Here is a 14,737-nt window from a genome sequence, read left to right as displayed (position 1 = left end):
CGCTGGTTCTTTTGCGCCCGCTCGGCTGGTCTTAGAAAAACAAGACACTAGCTTCTCACCTAGTAGCAGTAGAGAAGCAGTACCAAAAAAACCCAAACTCCCCCAAAAACTAACATTACCTTTCAGGAAGGAACTATATGTTTGTAAAAGCAGGAATGGAAAAGATTTTAAAGTAATATCTGCTGTTACCTTACAAATCTGTCCAAGTGAATTTTGAATAATTATTGGATTAAATAATAAACTGCCAACCTAAAGCAGAGCAGGATTTGCAATGGTGTAATCGACCACAGAGGGATACTCAAATCAGCTAATCTCTTAGTGGCTGGCTCTTTTTGGAGTGAAGAGAAAGATGCAGTGAGTCTCTAAATGTGTCCAACTGAAAAGAAAAGTTAATAGTCTGAGATTAACTCAATTTAAAATGTTGGAAAAATTTGATGAAAGGCAGTCTATAATATATTCTTTCAAAACAGTGGAGCAAGGAGAAGGCTCTTCTACACTAAACGGTATCGATTATAGGAAGAGTAAACCAAGAAAGATAATGTGCACATCTTTTTCAAGCTAAAAATGCCTATTTGGTAAAATGATCATTTCCGTTTTTAAACATCCCTTTGCTGAGGCAGCGAATGGCGGCGTCGGAGGGATAGTCAGAGGGCAGACGTCTGAGCACGGAGCTGTCTAGATTCTGCGGCGTTTCCCCCCAGGTAGAAGCGGGAGAGGCGGCGGCATGAGCAGAAGCAGGACCCCCAAGCAGAGAGCTGGGGTCGCAAGGCCTGGGGTTGTACCGCAGCCCGAAGGCCAGGAAGGGCGGTGGGGCGGTGGGGGCACTCGGGCACTCAGTCAATCTCACGGGGCGGGGCGGCCCCGGGTCGCGGGCGGATGACGCGCCGGGACCGGCGGAGGAGCAGCCACTTCCTGGGGCCGCCGGCCGGGGCCGCTCGCCGCATTCAGCGCCGGAGCCGGGAACTAGCGGCCGCCGCCATGTCCCACCAGACCGGCATCCAAGGTAACAGAGCCCGGCGCGACCCGCAGGGAAGGGGCTCCCGGGAGGCTCAGGAGAGCCCGGAAGGCTGCAGGACGGGCAGGGCTGGAGTCTGGCCTGGACCTCCGGAAGTCGGTCTCGCGGGGCGAGCCGGGCCTCGGCGCCTCTCCGCGCTCCTGCTTCCCAGGCGCTCCCGGCCTGCGTCCTCCTCCAGCCCGGTTCCTGCTGCCGCCACGTTGCAGATGGACTCGAAATTCCGGGGAGCGAAGGAAATTGGCTTTCCAGGCGGCCTGGTTGAAGGGGGCGTGCCTTCCACCGTCCCCGACATTAGCCCAACTTTCCCCCTTTTGGTCAGGTAGGGAAGAGCTGGGACAGTGGAGGCGACTGGGGCTTCCCTACGCTGTCGAGAGCCAGGCGAATTTTCCTTTTCATGGTCCAAAGGAGAATATTACAGGACTTTGATTACGAAAAGAAACATGCCAGAATCTTTCTCACATCAGTAGGGGTGCTTCCCAAAACTCTCCCGCACTTTCTCCCCAAATAGGAAAGTGAGAGTTGTTCTGAGAAATCTCGAGTGTAGCGTGTTTGTGTTTTGATTTTTCTCCTAGGTACTCCCCAAGGGAAACTGATCTGTATGGTTGCATGTAATGCGTGCAGACAGTTCAATGTGCAGTTATATTTGACCTCCATTATTTCCTGGTTTGAAATTGGGCAGCCTGGAGGTGCTCACCTCATCAAGAGTCAAATAATATATCCCCGGGTTACTCGCGATCACTTAACGAGTTGTGATATAAACTCAAGCTTTTACTGTTAATAGCGAGTATTTCTCCCAGATGAACACTTAATTGTATGTTTTATTCTTAAAGATTTTTGACACCACGCCACATACCCCCTGCATGCACGCAGCAGCAAAATAGTCTCAAATCTAAAAGCGTTGTTTTATTTATCCGTATTAATTTCGATATATAAATATGTCGTTATTGACTCTCATGCTTGAGCCTTATAGCAAGCACTACCTACTTACATAGTGGTTCTTGCTGCTAATAGACAACAAAGGAACGAAATTAGAACGAAATCGAAGCTTTAATAGGAACACAAGCGTTAGTTATTAAATACATATTTATTCAATGATTTTAATCTAGCTTTTGAGAAATGCAAGTTAGAAAAATATAACCAGAATTAAGATTGAATGTATTTTACTGTCTTTTTCTTTAATCAAGTTAGGGTATTTGATATTTACTGTTGTTTTTAACGGGAAAATACAGAAAGTGAATTGATGAAGGAGTGTCATAAGCTTGAAACTGAATTAGAATGAAAGCAGGTTTTCAATATTTTTCAGAACAGCAATAAAAGTTTTTCAAAATTGTAATTTGCTCATTATTGGGTTTGAGTAACTTCAGTATATTCACCCCAGTGTTATTTCTACACAGAATTATGTAGCTAAAACAGATTAGAATTATTAACATACTTTTAAAATGCTAATATTTATATTTCTTAATTGTATACAGTCTTCATTATTTTATGCGGTAAAGTTTTATAATACTGATAATAAGGATGCTACATGCTCCAGATTTTCTCTGTGTTCTAATTAATTTTTTCAATATAGATAGGAAAGTATATATAAGTATAAAAAGTTTACTTTCTTTATCTTTTTCCACAGCGAGTGAAGATGTTAAAGAGATCTTTGCCAGAGCCAGAAATGGAAAGTACAGACTTCTGAAAATATCTATTGAAAATGGTTAGTGAAATATTTTAAAATATTTTTTGTTCCTGGATTAGTGGTGGCTGTTGTATTTTTAAACTTAGTGTGTGTTGTCAGTGATTTGAACTATTAATTAATGTGAAGTAAGTTCAAATCTTCCCTTACGGTAACTTGGATTCCTCATATTTTGTGCAGGTCCCTGTGGGCCCCTGATTTCATTCTGAATTATGTGACTATCAGGGAAACAGAAAGATGTTTTTTGATGTGACTTCTTCCTCTTTTACTTTTTGTGTCTTAGTTTCTGCACCACAGTCCATTTCTAATGTCAGTGCTTCCATCTCTGGAATGGAAATCACTAAACAGGTGATTATCAAAAAAAAAAAAAAAAAAAGTTACTTGTGAATTATTCAATAAAGTTTGTTTTTAAATACAAACAAAGGATTTCAAACTCCCATTTACTCCATTTGATTGCAGCCTTTGCTACAGAAATGATTATTACCCTTTCTTGTTTTGGGAAAGTTCTGAGAATATAACAAACTACAAATTGATTCTTTAAAAATAATTCTGTAAACAGGGAATCTGGTTGAGTGGGAGAATCTTTTAAATCAGGCAGATTTGAGTTTGGACAATTACTACTATTATAGCTACTCAGTCACAAATGAATGTGTTAAAATATTCCAGCGGCCTAATCTCTTAAATATCTGAAAATATTTTGCTTTGGAAAAGTAACTTGTTCTTTCACAAACTGGAAGTAAATTTAATTTGTTTTCTGTTTTCGGCTTATATATTAAAAGTACCAGAATAGTTTGTAAAATATGCATTTGTTTACATATAACATTCAATAGGAATATATGTATATTGTAAAACAACATATTTTAAAAATACTGAGCTAAAATTTTTAATACCATCACTTCCTAAGTGACTAGTTAAGGATCTAAAATGGAAAAGTTAATCTAACTAGCATCTCTACAGAAGGAAAATGGCACTACTTCCTAAATTATTATTTTCTGGTTTTACTTTTTTGTTTTGTGAAAAGTTTTAGATAAGGAAAATTCCAAAGACTAAAATTGTATCATAAATACCTATATCTCCCCTTTATTAATAACTGCTAACATTTTATCATATTTACTTCAAGCATTTTAGAAAATTCAGTGTTTTTGTGGTATAAGAGCATCCCCTTTAAACAGTTTTGCTTCTGACCTCATTCCCCTGGGGCACCTGCAGTTAGGAGTTCTGATATTTGTGCAGTCTCTTTTTACGTATATCCCTAAACAGCATATAGTGCTCTTTGAGTTCACGTAAACTGCATGATACCATCTTAATCTGTATCTTTCCTTTTTCTGAAAATGTTACATTTGCAATTAGTTTTGATAGCTCAATAATTGATTTTAAATCTGAACAGAATGTTATATGACTATGCCACACATTATTTTTCCATTCTCTTACTGATGAACATTGAGGCTATTTCCAGTCTTCGTTGTTACTGTATAGTGCTGCAGTGAACACCTTTGTATTTATAAGAGTTTCTGTATGCATAGTAGATTCACAACTTCACTTGATTCTGCCGAATAGCATTTCAAAGTGGCCATACCAGTGTATGCATCTAGGCAAGTGTTTATTTAAATCTGTAGCATTATGGCCAAATAAATAGGAGTTAAACCTGGTTTTATTTAATATTTCTTACTGTACAATTCAATGTTAATGTCAGAAATTATACTTTTGAATGGTAGTTTAATGTATTTTGTTGATAACTTAAGCACAGACATTTTGGAAAGTAGAAATGTAACCACCCATTATTTGACCATTCAATTCAACTGTTATGATCATTTTTATATGTTTCTTTCTTAGGCTGTGTATATTTTAAAAATTTCATAAAAAGTTACCAGTTTTTATAATACTCTGTATCATAATTACTTTCTATGTTGCCACATTTTTCTTTTCAACTTTTTGATGTGAATACTAGTAACTGGGAAATGACTATATATTTATTTTTCTAGTCTTCATCACACTACCACTTGGTATTTCAAACCATTTACCTATCTTTCTAAAAATAATCTTTCATAGAGCAACTTGTGATTGGATCATATAGTCAGCCTTCAGATTCCTGGGATAAGGATTATGATTCCTTTGTTTTACCCCTGTTGGAGGACAAACAACCGTGCTATATATTATTCAGGTTAGATTCTCAGAATGCCCAGGGATATGAATGGATATTCATTGCATGGTCTCCAGATCATTCTCATGTAAGTAACCTTTTTATAGTTTGTTTAACATTAAATGCTAGAAAGATGTTTTTGAAATTTCTAGATCAAATAAAGGTTAAAAAGCAATAATTATTTCCCATAGAAGGGAATGATCATGAGGAAAATCTTAGGATTTATAATATAGAATCAGGAATAATGTGCTCAGATTTGGGAGTTTTGCCATCGAAATCAAAATAATTATTATTGATTTAAGATTTAAAAATTTGTGGCAATGGCAATTTTTTTTTTTAAAGCAGAATGTCACTTTGTCGTCCAGACCAGAGTGCAGTGGTGCAATCTTGGCTCACTGCGACCTCTGCCTCCCAGGCTCAAGTGATTTTCCCACCTCAGCCTCTTGAGTAGCTGGGATTACAGGCATGTGTCACACCATACCCAGCTAATTTTTATATTTTTAGTAGAGATGGGGTTGCACTGTGTTACCCAGGCTGGTCTTAAAATCATGGCCTTAAGTGATCCACCCACCTCGGCCTCCCAAAGTGCTGGGATTACAGGCATGAGCCACTGTGTCCAACCTAATTTGTGGTAATTTTAAAATGACATCATGGGCCTCTGAAAAATGAAGGAAACTACCTGACCCTGAGAGTAATAATTGTAATAAATCTGAGAACTAACTGAACATAGTATTAAGGTTTGTTAGTATTATGCACTTATTAATCACTGCCATTCAAGTGATGGGCCTGCATACAAACAAGTATTTTAGGAAAGCTGGTAGTAGATTCACTAAATAGAACAATAGACAGAATTAATATATGAACATGGCCCAATATTTAAAAAATTAATTTGAATTTTTCTTATTAAAAAATAATTATTTTTAAAGTTATCTAGATATTGTTCTCAAAAGATCATCCCATTCCTCTTTAATTCCCCATGTTCTATGCGAAAGAAATACTGGATTTGACCATGTAGGATTATGAAATTATTTGTTAATTGGTAGTTATCTTTGGTAGCTTTCCATAGATACTAGTTGACTCTTTAATTTTTTTTCCATCTTTGTGTCCCTCCTAGAATGGTATGTGCCATCAGTAAGCCATGAATTTTGATTCTTAACAACTTAATTCTTAATATTTGATACAGCTTTGAGAAGAATGTCACTATCAAAGTTACTTCATTTCAGTTTTCCTCATATTTTAATTTTTTTATTCTTGAACTCATGAGTTTTCAAAATGAAGAATTTAAACAATTTATATTTTTTTCAACTTTAAAATGTGGCCAGGCACGGTGGCTCATGCCTGTAATCCCTAAACTTTGGGAAGCTGAGGCGGGTGGATCACCAGAGGTCAGGAGTTTGAGACCAGCCTGACCAACATGGTGAGACCCCGTCTATACTAAAAATACAAAAAATTAGCTGGGTGTGGTGGTGCACACCTGTAATCCCAGCTACTCGGGAGGCTGAGGCAGGACAATCACTTGAACCTGGGAGGCGGAGGTTGCAGTGAGCTGAGATCGTGCCATTACACTCCAGCCTGGGCAACACGAGCAAATGTGCATCTCAAAAAACAAAAAAAGTGACATTGTAAATTGAAGTCTATCTTAATAGCCATTGATAGTTTAGATGCCCATGTTAATGATGGTTAGTTGTACACACGTATTTTAGCATATTATAGTGGGTGGACTTCAGCTCAGTTTTATTTTTAATATGATTCAGGATATTAATACATTCAAAATGTGCTTTCTTTTGTAATGTTATGTTTTCATTTATTAACTTCTAAGTAAACTTTCACAACTGAATAGGTTCGTCAAAAAATGTTATATGCAGCAACAAGAGCAACTCTGAAGAAGGAATTTGGAGGTGGCCACATTAAAGATGAAGTATTTGGAACAGTAAAGGTATTATATTTTTATGTGGATTCTATATGTTGCAATTAAAATGATTAAAGAAGAACTCCTAGGTAATGGATAATTGGTATGAATTCAGATGGATAATCTGAAAACATGAGAATAAGAGAAATACTGTATTTCATATGATATAAAAGTTACCTGTAATGAATATGTAACTTTGAGTTTATTCATTTGTATCTGTTTGACATTGACAATAAGTGGTATTGAAACATACTGATTCTTCTAAAGTACATGGTAAATATATGTATTTACACATATATACACAAATTGAAACACTGAAATATATTTTTGAACTTTTTTGTTTGTTTAGAGCTTTTCTGATTCAGAAAGTCATATAATCTAGTGGAAAGAGCACAAGACTAGATGGGAATATATTGCTGCTTCACCATTAATTGTGAAGTCGGCCGGTTTCTTAATTTCATGAGTCTCAGTCTTCTAAACCACAAAATGTTGATGATAGGTAGACCTCTTTGTAGTATTTTTTTCTTTTGACATGAAAACTATAATAGTTCTCCATGAATAATTACAAAGAAATTATATAAATCATTATAACTGAATATATAGTATTCAGTTATTCATATATTCTGAATATATAGTATTCAGAATCTGAATATGTTGATTATTGGATAATCATTGGGCAGTTTTCCCCAGAAGGTTAATTACAGTTGTCCTATAGACTTAAAGGATGACCAGGTTCAGTATTTCACTTTGCTAGTATGAAACTCATACAAAATATTTAGTAATTATGAAACGTCATATAAAATGAACAGCAGGTACTCCCGTTAAAAAGTTCTGAAACTTAAAATTGAGGATTAAAGTAAAAATATATTAAAATTCATAATGCTATTTATTTTAATTTAAAATCTTTTCTGTTAATGATTTTGCTTTTCCTAAAGTAACCTCACTGTCGTTTTAATTCTAGAGAATTACTGATTATAGTCTATTCTGTACTTACAGGAAGATGTATCATTACATGGATATAAAAAATACTTGCTGTCACAATCTTCCCCTGCCCCACTGACTGCAGCTGAGGAAGAATTACGACAGATTAAAATCAGTGAGGTAAGTTACAACTTCAAAGCCTCTGCACGATTTTAAGTGTTTGAAAATACCGTATTTTTAATTAGTAGATGTGGGAGGTAACTAGAGATTAAAGAAGTTAGGTAGCTTAGGTTTATTCCATTTAGTTTAGAGATAAGTCTATGTGCTTAATGTCTTTTCAGAAAAGAAAAGTTAAAAATGAATATTAAACTTTATATGCATTTTATAAGTAGCTTAGAATATTAAACTTTATATGCATTTTATAAATAGCTTTTCCTGTAATCTTCCTGTCAGAATAGTAAATCTTCCTGTTGAAGTACAACTGTTACAAACTTTGTACTTTGAATATTATATAGAGAAAAAGTGTATGTTACCCATTTGGTGCAAAGAATATATCTAATAAGGTTGCCTGAAGCAGATTATTGTTTTGTTGGCTTTCTGGAGAGTCTACAAATTAACTTCTGTGAACTCTACTTGAATAGAGATATATATGGAAGATTATTATTTGAGTACCTGTTGAGCATATTTGAGTCAATAAATTTCAGCCATATTATTTTGTAGTTTATCATTATTTTTAATGTGTTTCTACAGCCATTCTAATATACTGGAATAACTACTGTATTTCTACTGGGACTTTACAGAAAAGAACAAGTGGCTGAAACCACTATTCATTAGCCTGAGTCACAGACTAATAGGAATCAGTCTGGAGAATGGTTGAATATCATTTAATATTAAACTGGTAGCAAGGATCTGTCATATGATTTTAATTCATGTTATTTGAGTAGGGCTTTTTATATGTTTTTTTTTTTTTTTTTTTACAAGTTTGATAGTTTGTTTTATTCCTTGCACTCAGAGCCCAGAGGATCATATTGGGGTATGCATTCGCATATGTTCTATGATGTTTTCATTAACTAATACCATTTATGCTGTAGAATCTCCATTCATTTTTTTAAAAGTAAAATTTCTATTGGACTTTCTGTTGCAACACTGCAAATGAGACGCTCTGCTAGCTATCATTTATCAAGTATAAAAATCTTAAACATGTGCATTGAATGCTTTCTTATCTTTCTCCTCTTCCAGTACATGCACACCATGTTTTTAGTAAAGAAATCTCTTAAGTCTGGAACTTCTGCAGTAGTATAACTTGTTGAGCTGTGTTATGTCTTTGTACACTGTTTATACTTCCTTTCAATTCAGTGCATGGTGTTTGTGTTGCATTTTCTGTCCAACAGAATAAAGTTCTATACATACTGTATGTAGATTGTTGTTTATAAATTCTATCAAGTAAAATTTTATAACTAATGGTGTAATCTGATGACACTCTAAAGAGCTTGTGTAGCTCATTGAAATTGTGCCAAACCAAACATAAAAACAAACAAACCCCCCCCAAACCCCACTAACTTTGTACACTCATGGAAATGTTCACTTCCAACATTGTCATAAAGATGTGTCATGCACTGTGCATGTTGACAAAATGCTAGGAGGACCGTGAACAAATGTGAAAAATAATTTTAATTATAGGCTGGGCTAGGGTTGAATGATACTATTTTATAGAGGTTGGGTTTTCTTATTTTTGCCATAGGATACTGCTAACTGCTAAACTTGTAAATGAAATCTGTCATACTTAGGTACAGACTGACGTGGGTGTGGACACTAAGCATCAAACACTACAAGGAGTAGCATTTCCCATTTCTCGAGAAGCCTTTCAGGCTTTGGAAAAATTGAATAACAGACAGCTCAACTATGTGCAGTTGGTAAGAGATGTATAATGATTATTAAGTGGCTGCTCTTTTTGGTAGTTTATGGCTCATATAGGGTTTATTTTTAATGTATTTTAAATTTTAAATATGCTTTCTGATTTCTAAAATTCATTTTGCAAATGTTCGTTGTGAAAAAGTCAAACAGTGCAGAACTAAGTTCCTCCTTTATCTCTTAGTCTTTTCATTACCTGTTTTAACTTAATTTCCTTATATCTGGTTTTAATGAATGTATTTTGTTTCTTATTGGCAGGAAATAGATATAAAAAATGAAATTATAATTTTGGCCAACACAACAAATACAGAACTAAAAGATTTGCCAAAGAGGATTCCCAAGGATTCAGCTCGTTACCATTTCTTTCTGTATAAACATTCCCATGAAGGAGACTATTTAGAGTCCATAGGTATATGATACATTGTTTTTAACATGTTACTTTCAGTTTGTTTATTAGTATATCAGCCCTATATGCTTACTTATTTCTTGCCCAGAGGGCTTAGCTGTAGTTTTATGAAGTTTATGTATGTAGTTTTATGAAGTTTATGTATTGGTATGCTAATTATATTTGTTATTATTTGAACTTACAGTTTTTATTTATTCAATGCCTGGATACACATGCAGTATAAGAGAGCGGATGCTGTATTCTAGCTGCAAGAGCCCTCTGCTAGAAATTGTAGAAAGACAACTACAAATGGATGTAATTCGAAAGGTAGCCGTTTTAAAGTCTTCAGTTTTTGCTAAATTTTTCTTTTCATTTCTATGTAGTTTATGATGTATTGTGATTTATAAATGAAAATATTTATTTTTCTTGTTATCATCCTAAATCCTTAGGATCTCCTCTAAGTGCTTGGGGACTACCTATCATGATCCCCATCTCTATATCTATCTGTACTTTCTAGTAAGCCACATGTGGCTATTTAACTTTAAATAAGATTTAAAGTTCTGTTTCTTAACTCCACTAGCCTCATGTCAAATGCTCATTAGCTAAATGTGGTTACTGGCTACTGTATTGGTTAGTGCAGAATGTATAGGACATTTCCGTCGGTGCAAAAAGTCCTATTGGACAGTGCTGCCAGAGCTACATACTTGTGATTATTTCTGGACTCCATATTAAGAAGGAATTACAGTCTCCATTATGACTGTAAATTATGGGATGGTTGGGAGTCTTTCCAGTTTGGGGGAAGTAAGGAATAAGCATAAACATTTGAATTTTGGAAACTAAGCTACCAGTTTTCTAAATTTAATTTTCTTAAGTACAGATAGGGCATGGGGAAAGATATATATTCTTGAGCCCTTAAACTCATACAAATACAGGTCCTTAAAAACTACCAGTGTTTTTAGGTTCTGAACCCTTCATGCTTTTTAAGCTCCTAAGAATCAATCACTTTATCATGGGTAGCACCTTCTATAGCAGGGATCAGCTGACTTTTTCTACAAAGGACCAAATAGTAAGTAAAGGCTTTGCCAGGCCACATATAATCTCTGTCACATATTGTTGTTTAACAACCCTTAAAAAATGTAAAACAATCTTACCTTGGGCAAGATTTGGCCTTCGGGCCATGGTTTGTTTACCTCTCTTGTAGAGGGCTTTCAAGTGACCCAAGTGATGAAAGGGCCATGAGTAAATGTTCCTTGAATAAATAGTGTATCACAGCAACTTGAGAATATAGTGGTGGCTTCTACTTTTAAATATTATTTAAACTGGAGCAGTAAGAAAGAACCAAGAAGGAAGTGAATGTAGCTGATTATATATTCAAGCAATTTAGCCCCTTCCCCCAAAAGAAGAAAGTGAAACTGTTTACATATGGTCCTTGATTCTGCCTTACTGGAATGGGTATTATTTGTGAGCATTCATATACCTGAAAACCAGCTTGTTGCTTGTATTAGGTTTTGAATGTTGTGCTTCTAATTTTATCTTTTTCAGATTGAGATAGACAATGGGGATGAGTTGACTGCAGACTTCCTTTATGAAGAAGTACATCCCAAGCAGCATGCACACAAGCAAAGTTTTGCAAAACCAAAAGGTCCTGCAGGAAAAAGAGGAATTCGAAGACTAATTAGGGGCCCAGCGGAAACTGAAGCTACTACTGATTAAAGTCATCACATTAAACATTGCAATACTAGTTTTTTAAAAGTCCAGCTTTTAGTACAGAGAACTGAAATCATTCCATGTTGATATAAAGTGGGAAAAAAAATTGTACTTTTTGGAAAATAGCACTTTTCACTTCTGTGTGTTTTTAAAATTAATGTTATAGAAAACTCATGATTTCTATTTTTGAGTTAAAGCTAGAAAAGGGTTCAACATAGTGTTTAATTTTGTCACACTGTTTTCATAGTGTTGATTCCACACTTCAAATACTTCCTAAAATTTTATACAGTTGGGCCAGTTCTAGAAAGTCTGATGTCTCAAAGGGTAAACTTCCTACTTTCTTGTGGGACAGAAAGACCTTAAAGTATGCATATTACTTAATGAATATGTTAAGGACCAGGCTAGAGTATTTTCTAAGCTGGAAACTTAGTGTGTCTCGGAAAAGGCCGGAAGTTGCTCACTCCGAGTAGCTGTGCTAGCTCTGTCAGACTGTAGGATCATGTCTGCAATTTTTAGAAATAGTGCTTTACATTGCAGCAGTCTTTTATATTTGACTTTTTTAAAATAGCATTAAAATTGCAGATCAGCTCACTCTGAAACTTTAAGGGTACGAGATATTTTCTATACTGCAGGATTTCTGATGACATTGAAAGACTTTAAACAGCCTTAGTAAATTATCTTTCTAATGCTCTGTGAGGCCAAAAATATATTATGTTCAGATTGAAATTTAAATTAATATCAAAAGGAAACAAAAAATGTTGAGTTTTAAAAATCAGGATTGACTTTTTTCTCCAAAACCATACATTTATAGGCAAATTGTGTTCTTTATCACTTCTGAGCAAATACTCAGATTTAAAATGACTTTAAAGTCCTGGTACTTAACAGGCTAACACAGATAAACACCTTAATAATCTCAGTTAATACTGTATTTCAAAACATTTAACTGTTTTCTAATGCTTTGCATTATCAGTTACAACCTAGAGAGATTTTGAGCCTCATATTTCTTTGATACTTGAAATAGAGGGAGCTAGAACACTTCATGTTTAATCTGTTAAACCTGCTGCAAGAGCCATAACTTTGAGGCATTTTCTAAATGAAATGTGGGGATCCAGGATTTGTATTTTCTTGATCTAAACTTTATGCTGCATAAATCAGTGATCGGAAATGCACATTTCATAGTGTGAAGCACTCATTTCTAAACCTTATTATCTAAGGTAATATATGCACCTTTCAGAAATTTGTGTTCGAGTAAGTAAAGCATATTAGAATAATTATGGGTTGACAGATTTTTTAAATAGAATTTAGAGTATTTGTGTGGGGTTTTGTTTGTTTACAAATAATCAGACTATAATATTTAAACATGCAAAATAACTGACAATGTTGCACTTGTTTACTAAAGATATAAGTTGTTCCATGGGTGTACATGTAGACAGACACACATACACCCAAATTATTGCATTAAGCATCCTGGAGCTGTGTTGCAGACCATAGCTGAAGCTGTTATTTTCAGTCAGGAAGACTACCTGTCATGAAGGTATAAAATAATTTAGAAGTGAATGTTTTTCTGTACCATCTATGTGCAATTATACTCTAAATTCCACTACACTACATTAAAACAAATGGACATTCCAGAATATAGATATGATTATAGTCTTAAACTAATTATTATTAAACCAATGATTGCTGAAAATCAGTGATGCATTTGTTTTAGAGTATAACTCATCGTTTACAGTATGTTTTAGTTGGCATTATCATATCTAGATGGTGAATAACATATTCCCAATAAGTTTATATAGCAGTGAAGAATTACATGCCTTCTGGTGGACATTTTATAAGTGCATTTTATATCACAATAAAAATTTTTTCTCTTTAAGTTGTGTATGTTCTGTTGGTTTTTCTACTGTAGTTTTTTGTAATGTTTGTGTAATTTTGCATAACTCAGTACCTGGTGTTAGGTTAGAAATCCCATTCATTTATTTGTTAGTCTGCCTAAGTCCAAAAAGGATTTTAAGTAGCTTTAAACCTAGGCAAGGATAATTGTGACTACAGAGTGCTTAGATTAAAATTTGCCACTATTGTAGCAATAGTAAAAATGCCATGAGTTACTCATTTTCTGTGATAGAAGCACCGCAGTACCAATTTACTTGACACCAAACTCTTCAGACTTCCCACTGTATTCATTCATCTGAAAAATGTTGAATGCACTCCTGTGTGCAATTTGGTTTCAAATCCTTTTTATTAGAGATGTGACAAAATGGATGTCTTTGGTAGCAGTTTTACAAAAGATGCTGAAATAGCTTTAGAAAGGCTCATTGTTGGGCCGGGCGTGGTGGCTCACACCTGTAATACCAACACTTTGAGAGGCCGAGGCGGGCGGATCACGAGGTCAGGAGATCGAGACCATCCTGGCTGACACAGTAAAACCCTGTCTCTACTAAAAATACAAAAAAATTAGCCGGGCGTGGTGGCGGGCGCCTGTAGTCCCAGCTACACGCTGGGCAGGAGAGTGGTGTGAACCTGGGAGGTGGAGCTTGCAGTGAGCGGAGATCACGCCACTGCACTCCAGCCTGGGTGGACAGAGCGAGACTCTGTCTCAAAAAACAAAACAAAAAGGCTCATTGTTAAAACTTTTAAATATTTAAGCTAAGGCATTTCTACTCAGAACTAAAACAATATGCCTGAGGTTCGTACTGTAAATAGTTTGGTGTATATCCTTTCACATTTTCTTTGCAAATACAGTCATACATTTAAGGATGGAATTTTTGTTTAGATGGAGTCTTGCTCTGTCACCAGGCTGGAGTGTAGTGGCGTGATCTTGGCTCACTGCAACCTCCCCCTCCCAGGTTCAAGCAATTCTCCTGCCTCAGCCTCCTGAGTAGCTGGGACTACAGGTGTGTACCACCACGCCCAGCTAATTTTTGTATTTTTAGTAGAGATGGGGTTTCCCCGTGTTGGCCAGGATGGTCTTGATCTCTTGACCTCGTGATCCACCCACCTCGGCCTCCCAAAGTGTGGGGATTACAGGCATGAGCCACTGCACCCAGCCTGGAATGTTCTTTTTTTTTTTT

At 35.7% G+C, this 14,737-nt stretch overlaps 1 protein-coding gene across 1 annotated transcript; it reads left to right on the top strand.

Moving 5' to 3' along the window:
• The first annotated feature begins 853 nt into the window (after positions 1-853).
• TWF1 (twinfilin actin binding protein 1) lies at positions 854-13,542 on the top strand. The gene is made up of 9 exons (XM_023182826.2): positions 854-1,003; positions 2,640-2,717; positions 4,746-4,924; positions 6,677-6,772; positions 7,742-7,846; positions 9,454-9,579; positions 9,836-9,986; positions 10,168-10,289; positions 11,505-13,542. Exons 1-9 carry the CDS (start codon positions 877-879, stop codon positions 11,673-11,675), a joined length of 1,155 nt encoding a protein of 384 aa, XP_023038594.1. The 5' UTR covers positions 854-876; the 3' UTR covers positions 11,676-13,542.
• The last annotated feature ends 1,195 nt before the right edge of the window (positions 13,543-14,737 follow it).

Source organism: Piliocolobus tephrosceles, chromosome 10, assembly GCF_002776525.5.
Source record: "Piliocolobus tephrosceles isolate RC106 chromosome 10, ASM277652v3, whole genome shotgun sequence".
In the NCBI taxonomy this organism is placed as follows: domain Eukaryota; kingdom Metazoa; phylum Chordata; class Mammalia; order Primates; family Cercopithecidae; genus Piliocolobus; species Piliocolobus tephrosceles.
This window is presented reverse-complemented; position numbering and strand designations above follow the sequence as displayed.